Source organism: Phacochoerus africanus, chromosome 8 (genome assembly GCF_016906955.1).
Source record: "Phacochoerus africanus isolate WHEZ1 chromosome 8, ROS_Pafr_v1, whole genome shotgun sequence".
NCBI lineage: Eukaryota > Metazoa > Chordata > Mammalia > Artiodactyla > Suidae > Phacochoerus > Phacochoerus africanus.
Window position 1 is genome coordinate 4,206,949 of NC_062551.1, and position 27,501 is coordinate 4,234,449.

A 27,501-nucleotide genomic window follows, 5' to 3' on the forward strand; every position below is an offset into this window, starting at 1 on the left:
GCCTTTACATTTGCAGTCTAGCTTCGCTTGTATAAATAAGGGGTAAGAATACTTTGTTGTTGTTGTTATTGCCTGTATCAGTTGTTACTGTTTTTAAAATAAGCCTATTTCTTGGGCCAGCAACTGGCTGACATGCTGAAGAGGGAGGGAGGGAAGCACCATCGCAGGCTCTGGGACGTGACTTGGCCTTTGCGTCTAGGCAGCTGCTAAAGGTTGGCAGCTGTGGGCAGGTAGCACCCCTGCCTCCAAAGTGTCCCTCCAGCCGGGCCCCCTCCCTTCTTGTGGGCATGTGTGTCTCTTCGCTCAGCTCTGCTGTCCCTTGGGGAGAAGCACAGCGACCTCCTCCGAGGCTGTGAATCCTACCAGGGAGGAATCCGGACTTTGCCCGGGAGCTGCAGGGGTCCACTCTGTGACCCTCCTCCGCCTGTCTGGCCCGGGTGTCACCACCCTGGGCAGCCTGTCTCACAGCTCCTTTGGCTGCATGTGATTACTTTCGTGTGTCAGGTTAGCCAGGCCATGGGGCCTAGACGTTGCTGGGATTTTTTAGATGTTAACATTTAAACCAGTAGACTCTGAATACAGCAGGTAACCTTCCAAAGGTGGGTGGGCCTCACCCAGTCAGTTGAAGGCTAAGAAAAAGGACTGAGACCCTCTGTGAAGGAAGGAATGCTGCCTCGGACACAGGCTGCAGTACCAACCCCTTCTGGAGTCTCCAGCCTGCTGGCCTGCCCTAAACAGGCTGGACTCGCCAGCGCCAGCAATCGCGTAAGCTGATTCCTTACCTGTCTTTCCCTCCTGTCTTTTTGTGTTGTTTTAGGACCGAACCCGCAGCCTATGGAGGTTCCCAGGCTAGGGGTCAAATTGGAGCTATAGCCGCTGGCTCATACCACAGCCACAGCCACGCCAGATCTTTAACCCACTAAGCGAGGCCAGGGATTGAACCTGTGTCCTCATGGATTCATTTCCGCTGAGCAGTGATAGGAACTCTGTCTTGTTAGTTCGACTTTTCCCGAAAACCCTGGCTAATAATTTGGGGGGGGGGGGGTCCCAGTGGCTTTGTTTCATGGACGATGAGGTTCAGCTCCCGGTTCTCTGTGGTCATTTTCCGAGGCCGCAGCCCTGGCTGCTGCGCCGTCTTTCATCTGGAAGGGCAGTCGCGTGTGACGAACAGCCTTGGGGCTGGGCAGGTACGGGCTTCTCAGGCAGGTGGGGAATAGTCCCCGTGCTGGGGGGAGGCCAGGGACTGCTTGTCCTCACAAGCTGAGCCCTCTGTTTGGCCTGCTCGGAATGCGGCTTTTCCCCATGAATGGGGTCATGACCACGAGGCTGAGTTTCCAACTTGGCCACTTGGAGGAAAGCGCTGATTAAATTATCATCAGGCCCCTGACACTGCACTTCACAAAAATACCCAAAACCCCCCTTTTATGGATGAGGAGATGGGGCCTCAATCAGGCACAGCAACCAGAAGCCCAGGTCCCGTCCCCGGTCCCTCAGGCTTCCCACCCTGTCTGGGCAGCATGGCACGGAGCTACAGCACAGAGACGTGGTTAATAAAAATCACCGGGATTTAATAAATAGCAAGGCGTTCTGAGCCGGCTCCTCGCTGTCCCAGGGCCCCGTGGGGAGCACGGTGGACAGACGGGGGGCTGGGCCGCCGCTTCCCGCTGGTGTCCCAGAAGAGCCCGTGTGGGACCTGACACAGGAAACACCCCTCGGAAGAGGCAGGGAGGGAAGAGGGCCTCCGGCACATAAAAATAGAGATTTAGGGTTTTTACACGGTCGGGGTCCATCATACATCTTCCTGGTGCGCCTGCGCTTTCTTGGCCCTGGAGCAGAGCCTTTCGCATAGTTTGAGGAGCTCGGACACGGCGAACACGGACGAGGCCAAGCCGGTTAAAAGCAGCAGATCTGCCGACAGGTGAGACGAGAGAAGGGTCAGAGGCATGGGTTGTGCCCGCCGGCCCCCAGCCCCACTCTGCTCAGAGCTGGAGCCGCGCCCAGGGTGGCCGTGGGCACTGGAGTCCTGTCCCCTGTGCGTGGTTCCACCGAGGTGAGGGGGCCAGACCCCAGAGCCGAGGACCGGACCTCCCCACTCTGGATCCATGGTGCTGCAGGGCACGCTCCGCAAGGACCCCCCCACCCCTTTCCAGGCGGCTCGGAGCTGGGGTGCGGGCACTGCGCAGGCAGACGCCCCCGCCCCTCCCTCCAGCCTCCCAGTCCTGCTGTCCCCAGCTCGTTCCAGCACATTGGTCCCTGACTTCTCCCCGGACCCCTCTCCTGGCTCCCCCCGTCAGTGATTTGTGACACACACGGTGCTCAGGCACAGTCCCAGTCCCCTTGGGTTTGGTAAGACTTAATTCTTGGTGGATAGTAACATCTGTGAAAAAAATTTTTTTCTTTTGTCTGTGCCCACAGGGACCCTGCTTTTCAGATTTGGGGGACAAAAAAGTGGATAGTTTCCAGTCTTGCCCAAAGGTTTACATGCCCCTGTTTCCACCACCTCAGAGGCAACAGATCACTTCTGTGGCCTCGAGGGCGCACCCCTGCCCTGGGCTCTGCTTCGGGGCTGCCTCACCAGCCCCTTGCCTTCCGGCTCCCCCGTGGGCTCAGCCACGGGAAAGCCTGGGGAAGAGGAGGAGCACTGGAGGGCGCCACCCTCCCTCCAGTGACCTCCTCCCACCCCTGCCCCTCGTCACTGTCTCAGGCGCAGGAGCCACCCTGGGCAGCTTCCCGTGGAAGCAGGTGCATCTGCCGCAAGCCCGGTAAGGGTGCCAATGGAGTGCCCCTGGGTTCCGCACAGGGCCCGTGTCCTCAGGGCTCAGAGAGCCTGTCACTCCGTGGGTCCCTCTCCTACCTCCAGGAAAGCGAGGTCTCAGTCCTGTTAAAAACCCCACCAGTGCAAACTGACTCCTAGGCTGGGCGCTCATGGCGCATCACAGGCAGAGCACAGACGAGGGTCCATCCGGGTGCTGCCCTGGGGTGGGGAGTGGGTGGCCAGGCTGTCGAGCCCCCTTTGCTCTGCCCAGACCTCTCGCAGGTGCTGCTGCTTCTGAGGTTCCCGCCCTCTCCACGCCCCTGTCATGTCTCTCTCCGCCCAGGCAAGAGCCGAGTCCCTTAGGGTGAGGATGGCCCCATGCGGGCACTCCATAGTGTCTGCCACCGCCAGGAGTGAGGGTCCCCGGTCACCCTTGTCACTCACCGAGCGCCCCCAGGTTCTCCGTCTGGAAGACCTTCTGCAGGGGCGGCACGTAAATCACCGCCAGCTGCCCCAGGATGGAGCCGAGCACGGAGTAGAGGAACGTGCGGTTCCCGAGGAAGCCGATCTCGCAGATGAGCTTGGTCTGCGGAGGAGAAGGGCCCGGCCATGGGGGGACGCCGTGCGTGGAGCCGCAGAGCCGCTGAAGACTCAGGCTCTGAGGACACGGTCCGGGTCCGGGGCGGGGGGCGGGGCCTCACCTGGGAGCGGCAGGTCAAGGCGTTGAACAGGTCGAAGAGCACGAAACAGGTGAAGGTCATGGTCGTGGTGCGCGGGGTGCTGGCCTTGTCTGCGGGCATCTGGAACACGAGGGCCCGGGATGAGAAGGGGCGGGGACCCCGCTCTCAGGACCACCGGTTAGAACCAAGTCCTGAGCCCCATCCCGCCTCCACCAGGCTGAGCACGTGGGCTGCACAAAGGTGCGGCCTCTCCACCGCTTCTGGGCGGGTGAGGAGGCAGGAGAGCCCAGCCCCTCGGGAGGGGGCGGAGCGGGGCAAGTGGGACAAAAACGAAGATAGGGTTGGGGTCTGTGTCCCGCCCTGCCTCCCGACCACCAGCATCTGGGGTTAAACACCTGGACGGGCCACCTGCCTAATTCTCCATCTGGGTCTCCGGCTGTGTCAGCACAGGGGCTGCCCAAACCTGCGGGCCACAGAAAGGTGGCCCCTCCTAAGGTCACCTCCTGGGCATAAGGCAGGAGGTTTGCTTTTAGTAGATTTCAGATAGTTTCCTGGCGACGGAAGAACGCAGGAGAGGCCCTGGGCATTCTTTTCTCTGCTGTGAGCCCTCGCCTCCCTCGGCCTCGTCCCACATCAGCCAGGTCAGCCCCCTGCTGCCCCGTCCCTGCAGGAGTGTGTTAGTCTCCCCCCAGGGAACCCTGGCCCTGGGGGCAGGGGCCACCAGCCGCGAGGACCCCTCACCTCTTTCCAGAAGATGAAGAGGGTGCCGCTGATGATGGCGGCGGCCGACAGGAGGATTTTCAGGATGAGGGCTCTGCTGAGGATGGTGTCCTTGAGGTTGCGGGGCGGCTGCCGCAGGGCGTCCCCATCCACCGGCTCCACCCCCAAGCTGCGCGGGACAAAGCGGGACACTTTGAAACAAACAACCGGAAAGATCTGCGGGCCGTGAACGCGGGGACGCCCGGAGAAGCGACACGTCAGGCCACGGCGACGGCCTGGACGGGCGATGGTACTGCCTCCAGGGCACCCGGCCCCTCCTGCCTCATGTCCTCTGCCGGCTCCCTAACTGCCTGGACCCCGCGGGCACCTGCATCTCCACCTCCCACCGCCCGGTCCCGGAGCGCGGAGTCCGAAAACCACACTCTGTGGTTGACATGTGGTCCTGAACCGTGCCAGTCGTTGCTGGTACTCAGGCACTTTCCACCACCTCAGGGACCCCTGCCGCCCCAGCTTGGGTGGGCCTCATCCCAGCTGGCTGGGGGGAAACGGGATCCAGGCCGTGCCCACTGCAGAGCCCCCCCCCCCCATCGACCGGAGGAGACCTGCCTTAAGCCAACTTGGAAACCACGGGATCTGGGCTAGGCCGGCAGTGGACAGGGTGGACCACGGAGGTGCGAGCAGGGTGGTGAGGTCCAGCTTCCCTGGCAGCCCCGTGCCCAGGGAGAGGGAGCACAAGAGGGACCGCACCCACTGGGCGTGGGGGGAACAAAGCTAGCAGTGGCGACGATCAGGTTAAGAACAGCAACCATCCGGCTGCACCGGGAACGCCACCCACCCCCTGCTCAGACGCAGTGAAACGCCCTGCTGGCTCCTGCGGCCCTCCCTGCCTCCACCGTTCATCCTTCTTCCTGCAGTGTTCCCTTAGCCTCACACTCTTCTTATGCAGCCAGCCAGTCGTTTCCTGAGCACCTACTGGGTGCCAAGCCACCCTGGAGGAGCTGGGGCTCCCGCAGCGAGCCACACAGAAACCTTGCTCTGTGCAGCGGACAGCTGGCGGGGGAGGCGGACTCTGATCAGATCAATAAGGGCATGTGCTCCCCTCTAGGGGAGGATAAAGCAGGATGAGGGCACGGGGAGGGACCCAAATGACGAGAGGGCGAGGGCCAGGCAGGGAGCCCCGGGGAAACTTCCAGGCAGAGGGGCCGACAGTGCCCTCCTCCTGTGCGCTCCCTGCCCCCCCAGGCGTGTCCCCCTGCGCTGGGGGGGCCCCGCCCCTGGCCCTGCCGCCTCCCGCGGCCTCACCTCTGCGCGGGCGGCCCGTCCATGATGATGTTGATCCATAGAATCTGCATGGCGTTGAGGGGGCTGGGCAGGTCGCACACGGTGGACAGCGTGATGAGGCTCAAGGCCGAGATGCTCCTGCAGGGCGCACACACACGGCACCGTCGCCCGCTGCGCCCCGACGCGCACGCAGCACCTGGTGCCCCGGGGGGCAGGGGGGCGGGGGTGGGGGGAGGCCAGCCTGGACTCACGTGCTCAGCTGAAACCGGACAAAGTTCTTGATGTTGTGAAAAATCCCCTTGCCTTCCTCCACCGCGTTCCTGCAGCACAGGAGGAACCTTTGCTGCTCAAGAGGGCTGGCGGGAAGCTTCGGCCAGCACTGTGGACCGACCCCTCAAGGAAGTGATGGTGTCACCCACCACATCCTCCTTGGGCTCCCTCCCTGGTTCTCCTTGCCGGCATTCTTGGGGACCCCACGAGTAAGGGATGGTGATGGCCGAACAGGTGCCATCAGCCACTGGGGACTGGTCCCCAAGCCGTGATCACGCTCTGACCCAAAACGGTAGGTCATTCTCTCATCCGAGCCCAGGGACCCAGCCCTCACCCAGGGCTCCGGAAGTGCCCACCGCCCACTGGTGATTCTCCAAGGAGAAGAGGCCCCCTGACCCTGCTTTCTGTGGCAGATGGGCCTGGGGGGCACCCTGAATATCCACAGAGCAGAGCCCACAGGGCTGCCACCCCAGGCCTTTTTTTGCCAATAAGTCATACCTAAAGGAGCTCCCTGGTGGCCTAGTGGTTAAGGATCCAGCCTTGTCCCTGCTGTGGCACAGGTTCAACCCCTGGCCCAGGAACTTCCCTCTGCTGCAGGTGCAGCCAAAACGCAAAAAGCCAACAGCTGGAGAGCCACTTACATGATGGCTGAGAAGTCGTCGTCCACCAGGATCATGTTGGCGGCCTCCTTGCTCACGTCGGTGCCCATCTGCCCCATGGCGATCCCGATGTCCGCTGACTTCAGGGCCACCGCGTCGTTCACCCCGTCCCCTGTCATGGCCACGATCGCGCCTGACTCCTGCAAAGCCTTTGCGAAGAGGAGGCGGGTGAGCGCCTGCCACCCACGGGTCTTCCTTCCAGACCCTTCCCTCCTGCCGCCCTGCCTCTCCCACCTCGTGGCCCACAGACCATTCCCTGAGGGCACTGGGGTCAGCTGGCCCGAGGCTGGATCCCAGCTCCCCCTGCCCTGTGGGAGCCGGGCAGGCTTCGAACCCTCAACCTCAGCTTCTCCATCTACAAAGTGGGAGCAGCAGTCCCTCCTCCTGAAGGCTGCTGTGAGCCCTAAACTGGACCATGGAGGTGACAGTGCCTCGCGCAGAGGGAAGGCCTGGATGTGTCATCCATCACCATGGCAACTAGGAACTCCGCCACCTGGTCCTACAAGGATGCAGTGCGCGGCAAGCAGGGCTCAGGAGCGGGGCACTCGGGGCTCTGGGAAAACTGGCAGAACAGGCTTTCGGATCATTAGCTATTTTCTGATTTTTATGAGCCCAATTTCTTGCATCTACTCATATCTAGAAAAGCAGTAAAATCATTCATAGAAACACCTGTTCCTGGCAACCAGCAGCAACCTGCCAAAATGTGTGCTTGACGGCCTGTGCCCTCCCCCACCGAAGTCACAGATAGACCGACGCCCCCCACCACCACCTCTTTAGCACAATTCCCCAGGGCCAGCCCAGACAGCGTCCCCTGGCTGTAGGCTTCATTTGACTCCAAATAAAACTTAAATCACAACTTTCACGTTGTACTTTTTCTTCAGTTGACAACCATGAACAAATAATCAACCTCTCCCCTGAATCTGTGCGGTGCCCAGTAAGTGTGAATGTTTTCTTTGAGGAATGACTGGCATAGAGATTTACTCTGTACAACTACCCCCGCCCCCCACAAAGTAACACCAAGGAGAAAGCACAAGATTTAAAGAGCAACTTCCAAGTGTCTGTGTGCAGGAGAACCACGTTTGCAAGAGTCTCCCATGCCACTCTTTCGTTTCTGATGCACCATCAGAAGGTCTCATTGGCTCTTTACTGGAAACCTGCCGGGGGCCAGGCACCCACCAAGGGCTTCATGGGCCTGGCTTTGTTTCATCTGCCACCGTCACATTCATTGTGAATTAGCTGGGAGGGGGGGGGTCGCTCACATTAGCCCATTTCACAGATGGGGAAACTAAGGCCTGGAGTTAAGTAAAGGAAGACGCCAAGGAGCACTTGACTCAAAGGCTAGGCTCTGCCTCTCTCCCTCTGCACCACCCAATTCCTGCTCCCTGCTTTTGGTGGACATGGCCCAGGGCCCCCAGGTCTCCCCTCCCCAGAGGCTGGTGCAGCTGCCCTGGGCAGAGAGGAGGAGGCCACTGCTTGGGCTCTGGGTCACCCCACGAGCAGAGCCACCACCACTCCAGTAGAGCCGCCACCACTCCAGTAGGCAGTGCCCTGAGGGACAAGGGTGGCACCCCCAACTGACCTTGATGATTTTGAGTTTGTGCTTGGGGCTGGTTCTGAAGAAGATCGATACCTGGATGCAGAGACAGGAAAGGGCTGAGCATCAGTGAATGAGGCGGCAGAACACCCCTCTCCGCCCCTCGCCCAGCGAGCCGCACGGAGCGCCCACCTGCCCGACGCGCTCAGCCAGCTCGCCCTGCTCCATGCTCTCCACCTCCTCCCCAGACATGGCACTCGGCGTCTCGCTGCACAGGCCGATGGTCCGTCCTGCATGGGGGGGGAACAGTCCCTTCGAGACTGTGGTCCCTGCCTTCACCCCTCACTCCACCTACCTGCCACCAGGCCCTGCCTTGGCCACAGGGAGGACCGATAAGACCACAGTGGCTCCAGTTACAGGGCACCTGCTGGGGTCTGGGACCTTCATTCCACCCACTGAACGAACCAGCAACAAAGGCCTTATTATCCCCACTTTAAAGATGAGGAGACTGAGAGGGAAGCGACGTTCCCGAGGCCGGACTCGGAGAGGGCTGACACTGCACCTGACATGGTGCTTTCTGTCTGATTCCAGAGTCTACCATCTTCCTGCGCTGGCAGGCTGCCTCACGGCAGAGGGTGAAGCGAACCAAAGCATGAAAAACCTCATAGAGCAGGAGGAGGATCAGGGTGGCCCAGGGCTCTGCCAAGGGCACATGCGCGTGGCAGAAGCCAGAAGGGACATGTGCCCCGGCCATGATGCTGCCAGTGAAGACGTGGTGAGCGCGAGGACGGAAAGGCCCGGCATGGAGGGAATCCAGGGTCACATGAGGCCGTTTCCTCCTAGGGGAACCTGCCAACATTTCAGAGACATCCCCTCCCCCCCCCGCCCCACCGCTTGGAAGGTGGGATGCTGGTCCTTGAACCTCCAAGCCATCTAAGAACTCGGAAGGGGGTGGTGTGAGCTCTCCTGAGCGGGAACACGGAGGACTGACCCGTGGGGGGGGACCATCACCCCCCGCCCCCCGCGCCGGTTACCTATGGCCAAGGCCGTCTCCAGAGCGTCTCCCGTTATCATTTTCACGGACATGCCCGACTTGGAGAGCACATGGACCGCCTCTTTCACACCAGCCCTCGGGGGGTCGATGATTCCCACGAGACCCAGGAAGGTCAGCCTCCCCAGCTCGGGCCCGGAAGCCAGGGCCAGCACTGCGGGCAGAGCAAGCCCCACACATGGGTCAGGCCGTGTTCGCCCCCATCGGCCCCGCCCCGTGTCCCAGAGCACCTTCTCTCGGCGAGGGGCTTGGGCACCAAGTGCCTGGACCAAGGGAAGGGAAGGTCTTGCCAGGGGCTCATCAGGCCCGTGCAGGGCAGCGGCTCTTGATGGCTCACCCACTGTGGACAGCCGGGCTGGCGACAAGTTGCCCAGCAGGAGACTGTCCCCCGGTGGTACGGCCCCAGCTACACCCCAGCGGGAACAGCCACAGAAAGACCTGTGTGCGGGCCATTTCTGATGCTTCCTATCTCTCATTGCTCTGCCCTCCCTCCATCACCACCCAGACTCAGGGTGGCAGCTACCACGGTCAGGAAAAAGGAGCAGGTTGAAAGGACCATTTCAGTGGCACAGAAGCAGCCTGATTCTTGGGACAAGTGCTTTGAGGGGGCGGGTACTGCGAGAATTGACCTTACTTTGTCATCTTTCAGATGCTGGAGGGGGGCTATGGCCAGGGAGTTCCAGCTGCGACCCAGCCTCAGTCATAAAGTGTCTGTCGGCGATGCAGGGGGTGTGTACGAGTGATGCAGGGGGCACGAACCAGTGATGCGGGGGGGCGTGTGCAGTGATGCGGGGCCATTCTTCCCTTCCTCAAAGCAGCCCTCCCACCCTGCTCAGCTAAGCTCTGTCCCAGCAACTGCCATGTCCTCACCTCACACACTTGTCAGCAAGCTGCTCGCCATTTATAACTACTGTTCCCTGAAGCAGAAAACTAAGGCAGTCGAAACCAGTGTGGCAGAGATCAGTGCTTCTCCCCTTTCCCCGAGGGAACACACGTGTCCTAGAGTGTTGGCAGACACTGTCCCTGAAAACGGACAAGCTGACATACGACACTACAGGACATGCGGGGTTTCACGTCCGACCCCTCAGGGCAGGTACTGGCCCTGGTGCAAAAAACTGGAAACTTACAAGAGCTTCGGGTTTTCCTGACAGCGAGCTGTGCGCAAGACAACCCACCAGGAAAACTCAGAGTTTCTGGGGTGGCCTGTTCTCATGTCGTAGAGAACTTGCGACCTCCCTCCCTCCCGCGCCCCCCGCCCCCGAACTGCATCTGCATTAAGGGGTGTCATCCGGTGGCTGGTACTGGGGGGACTCTATTTCATCTGCCCAAGAGCGTCCGCACTGGCTCTGCCCCACCAGCGCCCCCCCCCCCGGCCCCCGACGCCGTTCTGATCATCGCCTTTGCTGACAACGGAGCCCGCGTTCACTCGCCTGAAAGGCAGTGTTAGGCGCCAATCTAGAGCCCGGGGCTGGGACCCCAGGCACTGACCCCGCAGGCCAAGCGACCCCATCCTCTTCTCCTCCTGCTGCCACAAGGCTCTCTGCTGGGGCGTCAGCGGCAGAGGGATGCCGCCCGTGTTATACGTGGTGCAGTAGCGGATGACTTCCTCGAAGGCCCCCTTCATGAAGTGCACGTCTTCCTGCTGCTCCTGGGGGAGGGCCAAGGCAGACAGACAGACAGACAGACATCCCTGCTGTCAGTGGCTGCTTCACCTGCGGTTTGCTCTACAGGGGAGCGAGGACAGGACGGAGCGGGTCGGAGAGGCAGGCTCACCTCATTTCTGGGGCTGCACTGAACCGCCATCCACTTCTGCTCCGAGCTGAATGGAATCTCTTTTTTCCTCACGTATGAATCTTTAATTTCACTTAAGTCCATCTAGGATCATAAAAGGGGACATTGTCAGGGAGTCGCCCTATACCCACGTCCATGAAAAGCTCAGTCCGTTTAAATTATTCATAATTCAAACCACCTCGGGCAGATGAGAAATCCAAGCGAAAGGCCATTTGCTTTCAAACATCCCACCTGGGAAAAAAAAAAATCTCTTTTCTCTTGTCCCAGGGGTGGAACCAGACGGCCTCTGGTGCAGCTTCTAGCTGGCACCTGCGGGGGGTCTGCCGGGAGGAGTGTTTCAGACTTAAAAGAGGCAGCAGCTCCCTTAAAAGGAGCCCCTGGCAGAAGGGGTGTCACCGCCTGGGGTCCTTGCCAGGGCTGACACTCATTTGTTCTTTGATGGCTTTCCGGGGGACTGGACACCAGGGTTTCGCTCCAGCTGGGACCGCGAGGCCAGCTGTCCCTTCTGGCTATAGGCAGGGGCAGTGCTGAGCGGGGCTGCCCCCTGGGCTGTTCTGAAGGGGGCGGGGAGTTGCGTCCAGTGTGACTGACGCCCTGGAGAGCATCTCCTCCTTGAATAGAAGGAAAGGGATGTGCCTAACAGTTTCTAGAAGCCCTGCATTTGCCTTCACAAGGTCTTGTTGGAAGCTGACTCCCCTCCCCGCACCCTGCCTGCCCAGGGTGACACAAGGGGCCTGGGTCTCCTGCTGGGGGAGGGACAGGGGGATGGACAGATGGACGCAGGACAGGGTGATGCGTGACGCCAGCCAGGCCACCCGGGTGAGCAGAGCCATCGTGGGGGCAGAAATGAAGTTGAAGAGACTGCCCCGAATAGCAGCAGGGAGGCTGGACCGAGGCTCACAGAGAAGGAGGTGGAGAGGGGCTGGCAGGTCAGGCTTGGGGGATCTATCAGACCTTTCTTGCTTTTTTTTTTTTTTGTCTTTGTATTTTTCTAGGGCTGCAGCCATGGCATCTGGAGGTTCCCAGGCTAGGGGTCTAAGCGGATCTGCAGCCGCCAGCCTACACCACAGCCACAGCAACACAGGATCCGAGCTGCATCTGTGACCTACACCACAGCTCACGGCAACCCCGGATCCTTAGCCCACGGAGCGAGACCAGGGATCGAACCCTCAACCTCGCGGTTCCTAGTCGGATTCCTTAACCACTGAGCCACGACAGGAACCCCAGACCATTCTTGCTCTTTGTCCCCAGGCACCAGCGGAGCAGGCACCCTGCCACCCATCGCCAGGCCCTTCAGCCTCGTGAGCGGCCGCTCCCGCCTGGTCCTGGTTCTGGTCCTGGGCCCTCAGCGGGGAGCGCTTCTCAAAGTCACAGCCCTGGAGCCGGTCAAACGAAAAGGAAGGAGAGCCTCCCGAGTGGGGCGGCGGCTGGTCTAGCGCCTCTTGTCTCTGCCCCCAGGTTCTTAGGGATTGGCTGGGCAGGGCTTAGAAACCTGCAGAAGCTTCCAGCGACACAGCGACTCGGAGCCCAGCTCCCCCACCGGTCGGGGCCAGCCCGAGGGTGTCCCGGGCCGTCTTCTCCCACCGATACTAAAGGTCCCTTCGCTGCCTCGCTCAGACTGGACCTTGAGTTCTGCCGCTAAGCGGGCCCCGAGGGAGGGGCCCCCGGCGCAGACCTGGCAGACGGCCTACCTTCATTGCCAAGGCGATCAAGGCGCCCTCGGTGGGCTGCCCCATCACGGTGTTCTTCCTGATGATGGCATTGTTGGCGACACAGCCTGCCTGAAAGGGGGGGTTCCGAATGTCATCCGTGAATACTCGGAGCCGCGCCTCGGGCACACGAAAAGGTCCGGACTTGAAGGCTTGACCCATCTTGGGAGCCGGGGCTTGGGGTAGCGGTAGCGGCGGGCTTACTCTTCAGGATTCATCGGAGTCCCTGCTCCTCCACAGCAGCCCAGCAAACGTGGAGTGCTGCAGGCCGGCTGGCAGCAGCCGCGTGAGGACCGCGGTGGCAAGGAGGGCAGCCTGAGGGCCTGGGGCCATGGCCAGTGCCCGCACATGGGGACAGGGTTTCTGGTCAGGTGACAAAAGCATCCTGGGGTTTGGTAGCAGTGACGCCTGTGCAGCTTTGTGAACATTGTAAAACCCCCTGAACTCTGCATTTTCAAGGGTGACTTCTGTGGTGTGTGACTTACAGCCCAAATTAAAATAAATGAGGAAAGGAGCAGAAACAGAGCATGGGGTGCCTCCCCGCTCCCTCCCCACTGGCTGGGTGATCCTGGGCACTCCCCTTAATGTCTCTGAGCCAGTTTCTTTCTTTCTTTCTTTTTTTTTTTAGGGCTGCACCTGCAGCATATGGAAGTTTCCAGGCTAGGGGTTAAATCGGAGCTGTAGCCGCTGGTCTGCACCACAGCCACAGCAATACCAGATCAGAGCCACGTCTGTGACCTACCACAGCTCGTGGCAACACCAGATCCTTAACCCACTGAGCAAGGCCAGGGGTCGAACCCGCGTCTTTCTGGATACTGATTGAGTTCATTACTGCTGAGCCACAACGGGAACTCCTCTGAGCCCCTGTTTCTTAATCCACACAGCTGAGATCCTGGGCCAGGCCTCGCAGGGTTGCTGTGATAATTAAGCCTCACTGTGGAGGTGGGGCCCGCGTGGAGGGGCTGCTCACTGAACAAGGAAGATGGCTGCGTGGGGAGGGGACGTGGGCTCCTGGGAGGACGGGGACGGCTCCTGTTACAGGCACCGACAACCCCAGGCAGCCCTCACCACGTGCTTATTTCCCAGCCTTCACAGAGCACCCTCTCTGTCCAGCAAGTGGTGAGCGGGGGGCGGGTGGTCCTGAGTGCTTCTCTCACCCACGTGTCCATCTGTATCTGGGCCACTGTGACAGTCTGACCCCTGGGGTGTGGCTTGCTCGTCACCAAGAACCACTTGGTCCAACTGCTGTCTCTTTCCAGAGAGAATCCTTGTCTGCTCTGTTCTATTTGATTTTATTTTATTCTCTTTGATATTTTTATCCGATTCGATTCTATTCTATTCATCGCCACACCCGTGGCGTTCCCAGGCCAGGGATCGAACCTGAGCCACAGCAGTGACACTGCCGGCTCCTGAACCATTAGGCCGCAGGGCACTCCTCCAGCTGCTGGGTGTTACATGCACATTTATTTCCACGGTGGTGCTTTGGCCACTTACCTCCACTAATTTCCCCACTGAGACGTTAGAAAACTCCTTAATGACTTCCTTTGAGGGTAAGAGACAGACGGTCCCTTCGCCGTTGTAGCCAACACCGCTGACCTGCAGGGCAGACCACAGAAAGGAGTGCTGCCAGGCGTCAAACAGACGCTCCCCCGCTGCCCCGTGTCTCTTCGCGGGGGAACCACCCGAGGACATGGCCCCACCACGAGCAGGGCTTCAAGCAGTGTGCCCCCTGCAGGATTACGTTTTCATCAGAGCCTCATCAACCAAGCGTTGTGTGCGCTTCAGTTATAACTGCAACAGGCTATCCCGCAGCCAGCAAAATTTATGACCATGGAAGCCAAGGAATGGGGTACAAAAGGGGCTTATGTTCTAGAAGGTGGGGGGCAGGCTCTTTCTGACAGAGCCAGGCGGCCAGTGTTTTAGCCTTTGCAGCCCACACGATGTCTCCACGACGCTGCGGTTGTGGTTTGAAAGGAGCCATGGACGACGTGCCAACACGAGGGTGTGGCGTCATGCCAGTCAGACGGTGGCTGCCTTCCATCACTCATGCTCCTTGCTGGGACTTACAAATAGCAAAGAGGCTGCCCCATGACCCATGTGTGTTTCTTCCTTGCTATGTTCTGGAAGGCTCTGTGTCCTTTCTCTGGGAAGGGAAGGGTCTGGCAGGGCAGGACTTCGCCTTGAACCTTGTCAGTGCACACGACTCACCTCGGCATGGAGCCCATCAGACGTGACAAGTTGGGTGACAGTCATTTCATTGGCTGTCAGAGTCCCCGTCTTATCAGAACAGATGACATTGCAGCAACCTGGCGCATGAGAAGACAGTGTTTATGGGAAAGAGAGGATGTCCCCACCAACTCCGAGGCTTACACGTTCCCCGGTTGAGTTGTCACCACAACATCCAGTTTGCAAGAATTCAGCCAGCTGGGGTCCCTCACCTAAAGTCTCCACGATGGGCAGCTTCTTCACAATGACCCGCTTCCTGGCCATCCGCAGCACGCCCAGGACCAGCGTGACGGTGACAACGATGGGCAGACCCTCGGGGATGGCAGCCACAGCCAGGCTGGATTGAAAGGCCAGATGGGTCCCTTTTAACATGCCCTGGCAACGTATTTACCCATAAAGGCTGTCTGTGATCTCCCCAACTTCCCTCGTCTAGTCTCCGTTCCCAGTGCCATGATACACCTGCCTCCTCCTCCAGCATCCACTGCTCTGAGCTTCCCGCCTCAACGCCCTGCTCTCCACTCAGACATCCACACTTGAGTATGCATTAGTCTGTCTGTTGCTTTGCCTGTTTCAGCGCTTTTGCATTTAAATTGTTGTCCTCTATTAGAAAAGTCTTGGGCCCTATGAACAAAATTTCCAGAATCAGGCAAGAAGTGGGAAGTGGAATTTTTTTGGTTCAGAAGGTCCTCCTTGTGCCCCTTGAGTTTTCCTTTGAGTTGGTCCCATGGCTTAGACACTTCCTATGAGAAACCCAGGTAAGGAAATGACAGTTGCAGGAGGCGAAGTGACACGGCTCAGCCTTTGCCGAGTGTAGTGGGTTGTTTTGGTGTCCGCTCACTTCCTGAGGATTCCCCTGGCCCCTTGCGGCACCACGTGACCCTGCCCCCCAGAGCCGCATTTGATTGGATTAGAGGAGCTGTGACTTACGCTGAACCAATGAGCTTCTCCCTTCATGAGCTTCCCTCCTGCCCTGGGATTGAGCACATGAGCCCCACCCCCACCCCACGCTTTTTTGCCTTTTTGCTGCCACATGTGCCACACAGGGACGTTCCCTGGCCAGGGGCGGAATCAGAGCGACGCCACAGCCACAGCAATGCTGGACCTGAGCAGCATCGGCGAACTATGCCACAGCTTGTGGCAGTGCCAGATCCTTAACCCACTGAGTGAGGCCAGGGATCAAAGCTGCATCCTCAGCCACTATGTCAGGCTTTTAACCCACTGAGCCCCTGCGTGGGCAATGATTTGTGTCTTCCCAGTGGCCTCAGGCTGAGGGGGGAGGCTGGAGTTTGGGGGGCAGACGGCGCAGAGCTGCGCGGTAAGCATCACCAAGCCACACCCACCATGGTTCCCCCTCTGTACGGCAGAGTCCCACAGGTACCCACTAAATAGTTGCTCCACAGAAGAACCAGAATGAGTGAATCTACAGCAAGTACAAGAGCCCAGACCCACACTGGCCTAGCACATACTGGGGGCTCACTGCAAGCTGGTCCATCATCAGAAAGCCTGGCTGAGGATGTGACCATTCAGCCAAAGCCACACGTGGCTACAGCATGTCATCAGCTCTCTGGTGCTACTGTTGGTGAAAAGCGCCATTACCTTGTACGCCACCGAGAAAGGAAAAAATGCTGCCAATTCATCAACAACACGGGGCTTTCTTATCACATTGCTCGTAAGAAGCAATCCTGCTTCAAGGAAGTTAAAATGGGAAAAAGAAGGCACATCTTAGAACCAAAGGACTCTGGTACATGAATGGTGGCCTTTCACCCGCAGACAATGGAGCATTCAGGGATAAGTTATATAAACCAAGATTACTGAATCTGATCAAGGGCCTGTGCCCAGTTTCTATGGCGACAGGAAGAAGGCTTCCTCAGTTTTATGGCACAGGCTGAAAAGACCAGCTAAGCAAACATTTGCTGAGGGTTATCACGGGCCCTTTCCTAACCTGCGTGGCATGGGAAGGGCATTGCATGGGCCTGGCTGCTTTCATAACAATGAAAAACTAGCTGGCAAGCTAATAAAGATTAGAATAGAGCAGGAAAAGCAGGCGGACCTTGGGGCATCGTGACTGTCACTCAAAGCGGAGGGAAGGAGGAGAAAGGCTTGGAAAGGATGCCTCTTGTGTTACTTACTCTGGGGATTCTCCCTTGCCGGCTCTCCTGCCATTTCTACCCTTAGGATGTAGAGCTTTTGAGTGGTTCTCATGCTGCTAAAAATGGGGAAAAAAACCCCTCATCCTTTCAAAGTCACAAGGGAAACAAACAGAGCCAGTTTTCTCTTGGTGGCCAGTTCACCACGGACGCGGAGGGATGAATGCGAGGAGAGAAACTTCATCAGTTTTGAAACCAAACTTAACGGTTGCCTGAGGGGAAGCGATGCGGGGAGATGCGGGTGGCGTTTGGGACTGACCTAGGCACGCTACTGCACGTGACACAGATGGGTGACAAGGACCTATTGCACAGCACGGGGAAATCTACGCAGTACCGTGTAACAACCGAGATGGGAAAAAGGCATGGGTGTGTGGGTGTGTGGAGCTGAATCCCTCTGTTGAACACCTGAAATTAACACACCACCGTCAGGCAACTATACTCCAATAACGGTTTTGGTTTTTTTTTTTTTAATTAAAAAAAAGAAGCCTGAAATTAACACACCGTCAGGCAACTATACTCCAATAACTTTTTTTGTTTGTTTTTTGTTTTGTTTTTTTTTTTTAAATTTAAAAAAAGAAGCTGTTAAGAAACCAGAAATGACCTTGGGGAGGTGGGGTGGGCTGGATACAGGAGACTTTGCTCTTATTTACCTGCTCATAATCAACAGGCTTTTGGCTCGTGGAACTTTCTGTGGTTTACAAGGTGGGATGTGGTTTACATCCGCCCTGAGAGGGGGCGGGGGGCGGGGGGGTTCCTAAGCATCCTGGCTTCTGGGGGCTCCGCTTTTTCGGGGCGTCTCTCAGGGCTTCACCCTTTGCGATCACGCCTGTGGCTGAAGGCCTGCTCGCCCACACCCTCTTTGCAGGGGCTCAGCCCTCTTCTCTGGTCCCACCTCTTACTGGAGTTCCGACTGGGGTAGTTTCAGGGTGGCTTCCTGAGCCAGCAATACGAGCATCCGGTGGGGAGCAAGTTAGAAATGCAGAGTCTTGGGCCCCAGCTGGACCCACTGAGTCACAGCACCAGCCACCCGTGTGCAGCAAGCTCTTCTGGGGCCCTTAGGTGGCGAGGTCGGTTCGGCTCAAGGCCAAGGGCCCGCTCTACAGTGTCTTGCTCTTCCGGGAGGCCCTGCCCTCCTAAGAAGCTGGGGTTCCCCCTGCCCCCATCGCCTTCCCAAGAATGGCCAGTATTTTTCAGCTCTGCCTCAGAAAAACAGCACAGATAACCTGGCATGATGTGTTGAGAAGGAGTCGGATGATCTATTGGAATCTGGAGAAAAAGGGGCCCGCGAGCTGCCATGGTGACGAGCAACCAATCTCCCCCCCCCCCACGCCCGGCTCATCCCTCCTCCCGCCTTGGCCCCAGCCGGTCCCCTGCCTTAGCGCCCCTCTTACCCTCCCCCAGCTGGCTGGGCATCTCTCCAAGTCCTCAGAGAGACCTTCCCCGGCCACCTGTTCAGGGCGGGCAGGCCGTCCCCACCTCCCTTTCAATCTCTCTCAGCCTTCACTTCCTCTGTAGCATTGCTCAGAAGTCGTGGTTATTCTGCTGACACTGACTTAGATTACTCCCTTTTCCTGCAGCCTGCAGACCCCGAGGTCTGGCTCCATCAGCTCCAGATGACTCAAGTCAAGGGTCAACAGTTGCTCAACAAATACACGTGGGGCAAATAAGCCAACCCGGTGCCGTGGCCACAGAAGGCAAGGGAGCAGGAGGAGAGGGGCTGCCCTGCCATGCGGGCGGCCGGGGGCACTGCCCAGAACCCGGCTTGGCATCGGAATGCATGGGCCTTGAGGTCGGCCTCCTTTAGTTCCTGACCCTGTACCCACGGGCACATGTTGGCCTGACCCTCAGCTTCTCCGTCTGTGAAATGCAGACGGGCCTGCCCGTGGAGCTGCGCCCTGGCGAGCGAGGTCGCGTGTTAAGGAACAGAAATGTGTCTGAAACCAGACAGAGTTTCCAGCTTCCATTCATCCCAAAAAACAGTCATTGAAAACTTTTCTACCTGGACACACACCTGCCCATGGGTTGACTTTGCCAGCCTGCCTCTCAATTAATGCACACGGTGCCATTGGATCGAAAAAGGAGCTCTCTGGAATTTTAAGAGACCTGCAATGAATTTCTTCTGCTCATTGGCAGGTAATGATGTCCATTCATTTATACACAGATGAACGTGACACGCTGCCAGAGCCACGCACCCTCAACCCCTCAATCGAGGTTCTCTTGCCTGCACTGGCTGGCGCTGGGGAAGCAGCCCCTGGCGTCCCCCATGTCCCGACAGAGGCTGGAGGCCCCTCCCGGCTGTGAGGTATGTCACTGTCATTTACTGGAATGACAATTAGCACACGGGTGTCTGCCAACAGTTTACTTTCTGTATATAAATTCAGCAGGCTCCAAGGATCCTTGTAATAACAGCCATCCCAATTATCCGCTTTATGTTTTCTTAACTGAGATATAACTCACACACTGCAAAACTCACTCTTTTAAAGCGTACAGTTCAGTGGTTTTTAGTGTATTCGCAGGTGTGCACCCACCTCCACAATTACTTTTAGACCCTTCTTATCCCCCCGAAAGAAACCCCATCACCGATCCGTGGACACGGTCCCTCCTTATTCCGTGACCCCAGCCCCTGGCAGCCACAAATAACTTTCTGTCACTGTGGATGTGCCTGCTGGGGCCATTTCATAGAAGCCCAGTGCTGGAGCACGTGGCCAGTTGTGTCCGCTTCCCTTCACTCGGCATCACGTTTCTACAGCGCCCGGGCTGTAGTCCACGCCTGTCTGGGGCTGGGTCACAGTCACTGTATCCTGCTGATGTTGCATCAAGCGCTGGGCATCCATGTGCACCGACCCAGGGGGTATGCTGGGTGGACTAAGCCTGTCATTTCTGCTCACCGATGTTAAACGACTTTCCCACATACCACCTGAACTCTCTTGCAGACGAGCACAGCACGGGGCCAGATCACCCTCCAGAAACCACAGGGGGCCTGACATGGCTCCTCCACATCCCAGAGGGGTCACCAGCCGCCCTTCTGCTGGGACACGCCCCGGGAGTGACAGTCCTCAGCCCCCTGCGTCCCCGAGCAGCCATGGAAAAGCCGTGGCCATTTCCCACTTGTGCCTGGAGCCTCCCTCCTCGTGCTCCTCTCCGTTTGTCCCCAGGACCCAGGTGGGAGCAGGCTTATGGCTTCGCCGTGTAGGGGAAGGGCAAGGGCCCTGGGCTTAAAGTCAAGGCCCCGATTCCCAGCCCTGCAATGAGCCGTGTGGCCCCAGCGTCATGTCCCCTCCTCTCCTGCAGCCGCCTTCAGAAAACAAGGACCCAGGTCGAAACGGGTACTGAGAAAACACGCCTACTGTGTGCTCGGGGTGGTGGCATGCCCATCCAGGGCGTGCTCCCCGTGCCCCTAGGAGGAGCTGACGTCCCCCGAAGACACAACGTCGCAGGGCTACCAGGTGGCAAAGGCAGAACTGAAGGCTGGGCAGACGGGTTCTCGAGTCCATGCTCGCCCAGGGACATGCAAACCCAGAGGCCAGAGTGACAGGGACAGGAATCACCCGCTTTCACTCATTTTGTGGACATTCCGGGGCTACCCACCCACCCGACAATGTGCTGCGGGGGAGACCATGGCTCGGGGAAGGGTTGCATGTGCCCCCCACTGTCCCCCTCTGTCCCCAGCACCCTTACCTGACCCCGATGGTGAACATGCTGAGGAGCTGCTTCCCCTGCAACCAGCCCGTGAACATGATCAGGCCTGGGGAGGAGACAAAAATACATGCATGTACATACATGTGTGTACACACACACACACAGCACCCGCACACACATGCACGCGAGCACACACGCAACGTCCTACGGCGTCCCGAGCTCCTTCCCTTAAAGAGTGTACAGGAATAAAGACACAGGACAAGGAGAAACCACCTCAAGGCTGTGCCATTGCTCCCCTTTGAAAGAAAGGCACGCCCCTGCCCCCGAGAGAGAATATGGGTCTCCTTTTCCAGGACAGGATGAAGCCAGTTCAGGTGGAAGAGGGAGACAGCCAACCCATGTCAGTGAGGCTGACTTCAGACATCTCTGTCTTACTCCCGAAGTCCCGCCCGGGCTGCGTGTCCGCAGGATGGGAGCTCTCTCTCCAGCGACTTGACCCTGCGGGATCGTGATGAAATATATGCCCCTTGCCACTTCTCCTTCACCGATGTTTACCAAACACCAGGCGCTGTGCTGGACACAGGTCACACGCCCGGCGAGACCCTGGAGGCAGAGCCGTGCCGTGAGTCATGCCGGGTGTGCGTCCCGAGATGCTCCAGCATCACGGAGACGGTCTGGGGCCGCCAAGCGGGGCCTCAGGTGCCCCGGCTGTAAAGTGAGGACCACGACCACGTCCTCCTCAAGGGCTTGTTTCAGGACTTAAGAAGGGACAGTCCACGCGGGGGCCTCAGCACGGCTCCCGGCCCCCAGTAAGGCCCAGGCATGAACGGTTGTGGCCGTGCCTACTGGGCAAGGCAGGAGCAAAGTGGGAGGTGAGTGGCGTCACCTGTGTGACTTGTCCTGGGGGACCTTCTGAAGGGCATCAGCTTTCAGGGAAAGGGGAGCCAGGGCAAGTGGGGTGTGTGTGTGTGTGTGTGTGCGCGCACATGCGAGTGCTCATATATGCAGCTAGAGGTAGGGGATGACAATATCTGATTTGTAAGTTGTTTTTTTCATACTCTGATGAGCAACAGAGCTTAGGAGTCAAATAAAATCTCAGGTGGGACCCAAAGGGACCCAGATGCAAAAGCTTAGAGAGGAGGAAGGGAGTTCCCATCGTGGCTCAGGGCTTAACAAACCCAATTAGCATCCTTGAGGACGTGGGTTCGATCCTGGCCTCTCTCAGTGGGTTAAGGATCTGGCGTTGCTGTGAGCTGTGGTGTAAGTCACAGATGCAGCTCAAAACTCGAGTTGCTGTGGCTGTGGTGTCGGCCGGTGGCTACAGCTTTGATTAGATGCCTTGCCTGGGAACTTCCACATGCCACAAGTGTGGCCCTAAAAAGACAAAAACAAACAAACAAACAAACAAAAAAGAGAGGAGTAGGCCGCTGGCCACCAAGCCCTGGCCCTGCCCAGGGGGCCTCCCTGCAGCAGGAGGCTGGAGCTCGCTCCCAGGGGCCACAAGAGTGGACGGGGCTCACTTTTCCCCGGGGCCACACTCAGTAACTTGACACTGGGAGCCTGGAAGCAGACACGCTGGGAGTATTGACACCATGGAAAGTGGCCAACACTGCTTTCCCCTGGAGCCAGTTCAGCCTTTTCCAGCACACCAGTCTCCCTGCCTCTCCTCCATGGGCCTCTGGGGGTCCACAGAACCCGGTTTTCAAAACGCTGCTTCTGCCAGAGCAGTTCTTGTGATATTTATTAAAAGGGAAAGCAGACTGAGCGGTGTTATGGACCTGGCCATGGACACGCCAGTTTAAGTTCTAACTTCACTTGCAGAGTCATGGCTTGTCCGAGGCAATGACCTTGCAGGACTTCTGCCTTGGAGCTTTTTTTTTTTCCTTTTCTTTTCTTTTTTTCTTTTGTCTTTTTGCCTTTTCTAGGGCCACTTCCTGCGGCATATAGAGGTTCCCAGGCTAGGGGTCGAATCGGAGCTGTAGCCACCAGCCTACACCAGAGCCACAGCAACGCGGGATCCGAGCCGCGTCTGCAACCTACACCACAGCTCACGGCAACGCCGGATCGTTAACCCACTGAGCAAGGGCAGGGACCGAACCCGCAACCTCATGGTTCCTAGTCGGATTCGTTAACCACTGCGCCACGACGGGAACTCCTGCCTTGGAGCTTTTTAAAAAAAAACTAATCATTTGGTGGAAAGGTCTTCTAAAAGCACCTGTTTGATAATCTACCTTGAAGCCCATCTACTTGGTATTTGCTCTTGAGGTCATTATTACAGCAGAGTCTCCTGCTGGCAACCCCAGTTGTCTAGAGCAACTGGCACAAAGCTTCTCCTTTAATAGGCCGGAGGGTAAATAGCGTTGGCTTTATGGGCTATATGGTCTGTTGCATCTCAACTTGGCTGTTGCAGCGGGCAAGGAGCCATAGATAATATATGAATGGGTGTGGCTGTGTGCCAGTAAAACAGTATTTGTGAACACTGAAATGTAAATTTCATATAACTCTCATATCATACAATATTACTCTTCAATTTTTTTTTCTTTTTCTTATTTGGCGTTCCGGGGCTAGGGGTTGAATCCAAGCCACAGCTGTGACCTACACCACAATGCCAGATCCTTAAGACACTGTGCTAGGCTGGGACCAAACCTGATCCCAGCGCTCCAGAGACGCTGCTGATTCCACTGCATCACAGCAGGAATTCCTGATTTTTTTTCCAATCATTAAAAATTGTACAAGGAGTTCCCCTCATGCCTCAGTGGTTAACGGATTCGACTAGGAACCATGAGGTTGCGGGTTTGATCCCTGGCCTTGCTCAGGGGGTTAAGGATCTGGCATTACCGTGAGCTGTGGGGAAGGTCACAGACATGGCTCGCATCCCTCATTGCTGTGGCTCTGGCATAGGCCGGCGGCTACAGCTCTGATTGGACCCCTAGCCTGGGAACCTCCATGTGCCACAGGTGCGGCCCTAGAAAAGACAAAAAGACACACACAAAAAATTGTACAAATAAATTCTTCGCTTGTGGGCCATGCAAAAACAGGTGGTGAACCTGATTGGCCTGGGAGTCAGAGTTTCCAACCCCTGTTTTTCTAGAGTGTAGAGGGCCCTGAGGCCAGCCAGGGCCGTGAGGGCATCTATTCTGCTCAGATGCCTGATCAGTGTAACTCTAAGGATGGCAAGTGAATGGTCATGCAAAGTCACTTGCCCCACCTGCATCCATGACAGACATCACTAGTTCATCACAGATCTCTGCCACCAAGCCTGAGCACAGCCTCCAAATCCTCTCACAAGCACAGAGCTCCACTATCTGTCATCAGGTTAAGATAAAACCCATTTTCCATCACTGCTCCAGGGCAAAACAGGCTGGAAAGGAGGGAAGAGGACATTGAGCTATTTAAAAAGAGCAAACCTACTGATTGAGCAAACTCTTAGCACTAACTCCAAAGCTGACATGTGGAAAGGAGACTAGACACGAGAAGATTCAGAAGGGGTGGCCAGGCAGGAAAGGGCAGGCAGGTCTACCAATGGCATGATAAAATCGAGAGCCCTGACTTCAGGCCATATCCTCTTAACACATGGCTACATTTACCACCTCTTCCAACGTGTAAAGGAGTGGGATATACCTCCAATGCCTTTTAATATCCCCTTTCTTCTGTCTGGAGTTCCTGATCTCTTTTTTTTTTTTAACTTGGCAAACTCCTACTCATCCTGCAAGACCCAACTGAATGTCACCTCCTCCTTAGAGCCTTCCCAACTCTCGTGTGCAAAATTAACTGTTACCTTCACATGTCATATGTGTTCAGGGGACTCTCTCCTATTTCCCTGGTGGCCTTCAAAGGGATGAAGCTATGTTTGACTTATCGTGGTGGCCCCAGAACCGAGCGAGTCATAAGATACTCACTAAATGGATTCATGCATCTGGATGGCCAGAAGCACAACAAAACTTCTGATAGGAGGGACAGCTGTTTCTTCCAAGAACCTTCTCTAGCTCTGCAGTTCTAGCCAGAGCCACTGGTACTTTCTCTCATCACTACCTGTGCTAAGGGCAGTGGATGGTTAGTTTGTTTCTTTATTAACTCAATCACTCAACCAACATTTATCGAGAGCTTACAGTGGCCTAGGCACTGGTTGATCTTGAAAGCTGGGAACAAAGGACACAGCCACAAAGTCAGAGCTAGAGAGGGCAGGAAGGAATGGGTGAGGGGACCAGGGCAGCCCCACGGGGATCGTCAGGAGTAAGACCTGAAGGAAGGTCTGCAGCGTTGTGTGGATGCTCTCTGGTATGTCACCAAAGGCCGGGAGGTACAAACCTAGGCATTGCCTACTTAGTGGCATAGAAACATGGCTGCGCACACCACCAGACTACATTTTCCAGTCTCCTTTGCGGTCGGGTAGGCCATGTGACTTCATTCTGGCCAATCAAGAATGGGCAAAAATGGGGACTTCATTTCCCAGTCTGTGCCTTCAAAATTCCCCAGACAAGCCACCGTGTCTACTCTTTCCCCACCTGCTGGCTAAACAGAATTACAGCCCACCTACCGGCAGGGAGAGCAACAATACAGGAGGGGCCTGGGCCCCTGCGTCAGTGTTTGCAGGTGGGATTTCCAGGAAAACCATTTCACCAGGAACATGCCCATGGACTGCGTGGAGGGCACGAAATAAAGTGTGACCATGTGGCTCCATTAAAACGTAGGGGCTGCTTGTCACAGCAGCTGGCTTGGTCTGATGGACACAGAAACCTCTTGCTCCTATGAGAGACGCTCTGATCCCAAACCCCAGTCCTCACCCAGGTGAGTAGCTAAGTATTTGAGAAACAGTTTCGGGTGCTCAGGACGGCTCCCCCCCGCCCCTGCCCCTGCCTCACTCACCAATTATGCCAAATGAGAAGAGGGTCAGCTGTTTCCCCAGCTTGTCCATGCTTTTTTGCAGAGGAGTTTTAGGCGTCTGAAAGGATGAGAACAAGGGGTTTGTTAGAAGAGATCGCAGCACCTCCCCCAGCTTTTGCTTAGGTTTTTAAAATTTAGGTTTTTAAAATATTTTCTTTTTCTTTTTCTTTTTTTTTTTTTTTTGCTTTTGAGGGCCGCGCCGGAGGCACTTGGAAGTTCCCAGGTTAGGGGTCCAATTGGAGCTGTAGCCACTGGCCTACCCCATAGCCACAGCAATGCAGGATCCCAGCTGCATCTGTGACCTGCACCACAGCTCACAGCAACGCCGGATCCTTAACCCACTGAGTGAGGCCAGGGATCAAACCCCCGTCCTCATAGATGCTAGTCCGGCTCTTTACTGCTAGGCCACAATGGGAACTTCCAGTTTTCCTTATTTCATTTTTTAATTTTATGGTTGTGACAGGCAGTGGCTTGGTGGGGGCTCTCTGTTCCCAGACTAGGGGTTGAACGCAGGCTGTGGTGGTAAAATTGTTGAATTCTAACCATGAGACCACCAGGGAAATTGCTAGATTTTTTATATCCTGAGCCAAGCGATGATTATACAGAGACACACGTATGAAAATTCACTGACTGCTGTACTTCAGATCTCTGTGTGTTGCTGTCTCCAGGTTATAGCTGAACACAAATTCTAATAAATGGTTTAAACTAAAACGTTTTTAGAGTGAGCTCACGTTTGCCACATCGTCCTCATTCCTCAGCAGCGGGCAGGCCTGGTGTCCCCAGCAGAGAATCAACTCGAACCCCGGCTCACAAGAAAACCAAAGCCTACCCCCCACCCCACCCCCATCCTCACCTCCTCGGCCTGCATCATCTTAAACACTTCTCCGAACTGGGACCTTTCTCCTGTTCCGATCACGACACCCTGCGTTCAGGAGAGAGAACCGTGAGTCCCGAGGCGGAGCACCTGCAGGTGAGTGAGGTCGAGGCTGTGGGCTTACCTGTGCCTTCCCGTACTGCACCAGGGTCCCCATGAAGACGATGTTGCTGAGGGTCGTGAGGTCGCCCCCGCCCGTCAGCGGGGTGTCTGTCTTACTGCTCGGCTCGGCTTCCCCCGTGAAACTGGACTCGTCCACCAGGAGGTCTGTGACCTGGGGGAGCAGAGGGAGACGGCGTCGCACCTGCTCCCTCACCTGTGAGGCGACTTTCAAAGCCCGGAGCTGTGTCTGGTGGCTTGGGAAGGTGTCATCTTAAGAGCAAAAGAGACTTTGCCTATGGGATTTAATTAAGGACGTGGACACAGATGAACCTATCTACGGGTCACAGACAGACTCAAAGCCCTGGAGAGCAGACTTGCGACTGCCAGGGGGGCAAGGGCAGCCTGGGAGTTTGGGCTTAGGAGATGCAGATTCTTATATTTAGCAGAGATCTGCAGAGAGGTCCTGCTGCACAGCACTGGGAACCATAACCATGAAACACGACAGAGGGAATGCGAGAAAAAGAAGGTATACATAGGTATGATTGGGTCACACTGCTGTACAGCAGAAAGTGACAGAACATTGTAAATCATACGTAAAAGATGTAAAAAAATTAGAAACAATAAACTAAGGGCCTGAAGATGGGCCATGATCCCGGATGATGCTGGGGGCCCTAAAGCTCATCACGAGGCTCCTTACAAGAGGCGGCTCAGAGGAGTGAAGAGAGGGGGAAATAGGACGGCAGAAGCAGTGGGTGGAGGGATTTGGAGCCAAAAGCCCAGGACTGTGGGCGGTGTCTGCAGGCTGCAAATGAAGAAAACCGCATCTCCCCTGAGCCTCTGGAGGGAATGTGGTCCAGCCAAGCCCTGGATTTCCACCAGTGACCCCAAATTGGATTCTGACCCCCGGAACGGCAAGATAGCACGCTTGGGCTGTTTTAGGCCACCAGGTATGTAATATTTCCAAGCTCATCAGCTGTAGGGAATGGAGATAACGAGCAAACCCAGCAGGAGAGCCAGGAAAGGAGTCAGAAGCGCTGGTCACAGGGAAAGAGGGCATGGAAGAAATTTTCACAGGCTCAGGCACAGGCAGGTTGGTCTGGATTTTGATTCGGCTTGAATTTTATGATAACCAGAATAGCCTGTCTCGTGGCCTGTTTATCATACACGGTGCATCTTCCT

The 27,501-nt window shown here is 56.8% G+C and overlaps 1 protein-coding gene across 1 annotated transcript in view; it reads right to left on the minus strand.

Moving 5' to 3' along the window:
* Positions 1-1,547: 1,547 nt before the first annotated feature.
* Positions 1,548-27,501, minus strand: part of ATP2C2 (ATPase secretory pathway Ca2+ transporting 2) — a 76,372-nt gene continuing 50,418 nt past the window's right edge. Inside the window, exons 8-27 of the mRNA XM_047791944.1 lie at positions 26,345-26,494; positions 26,200-26,268; positions 25,329-25,404; positions 20,502-20,568; positions 14,889-15,013; positions 14,659-14,756; positions 13,945-14,046; positions 12,433-12,522; positions 10,724-10,825; positions 10,439-10,598; positions 8,934-9,104; positions 8,092-8,189; positions 7,945-7,995; positions 6,348-6,514; positions 5,688-5,756; positions 5,458-5,574; positions 4,177-4,324; positions 3,457-3,555; positions 3,200-3,341; positions 1,548-1,908 (exon numbers count right to left, since the gene is read on the minus strand). Of these exons, the coding sequence (XP_047647900.1) occupies positions 1,790-1,908; positions 3,200-3,341; positions 3,457-3,555; positions 4,177-4,324; positions 5,458-5,574; positions 5,688-5,756; positions 6,348-6,514; positions 7,945-7,995; positions 8,092-8,189; positions 8,934-9,104; positions 10,439-10,598; positions 10,724-10,825; positions 12,433-12,522; positions 13,945-14,046; positions 14,659-14,756; positions 14,889-15,013; positions 20,502-20,568; positions 25,329-25,404; positions 26,200-26,268; positions 26,345-26,494 (2,220 nt within the window). The 3' untranslated portion in view covers positions 1,548-1,789. The remainder of the gene's footprint in view (positions 1,909-3,199; positions 3,342-3,456; positions 3,556-4,176; positions 4,325-5,457; positions 5,575-5,687; positions 5,757-6,347; positions 6,515-7,944; positions 7,996-8,091; positions 8,190-8,933; positions 9,105-10,438; positions 10,599-10,723; positions 10,826-12,432; positions 12,523-13,944; positions 14,047-14,658; positions 14,757-14,888; positions 15,014-20,501; positions 20,569-25,328; positions 25,405-26,199; positions 26,269-26,344; positions 26,495-27,501) is intronic.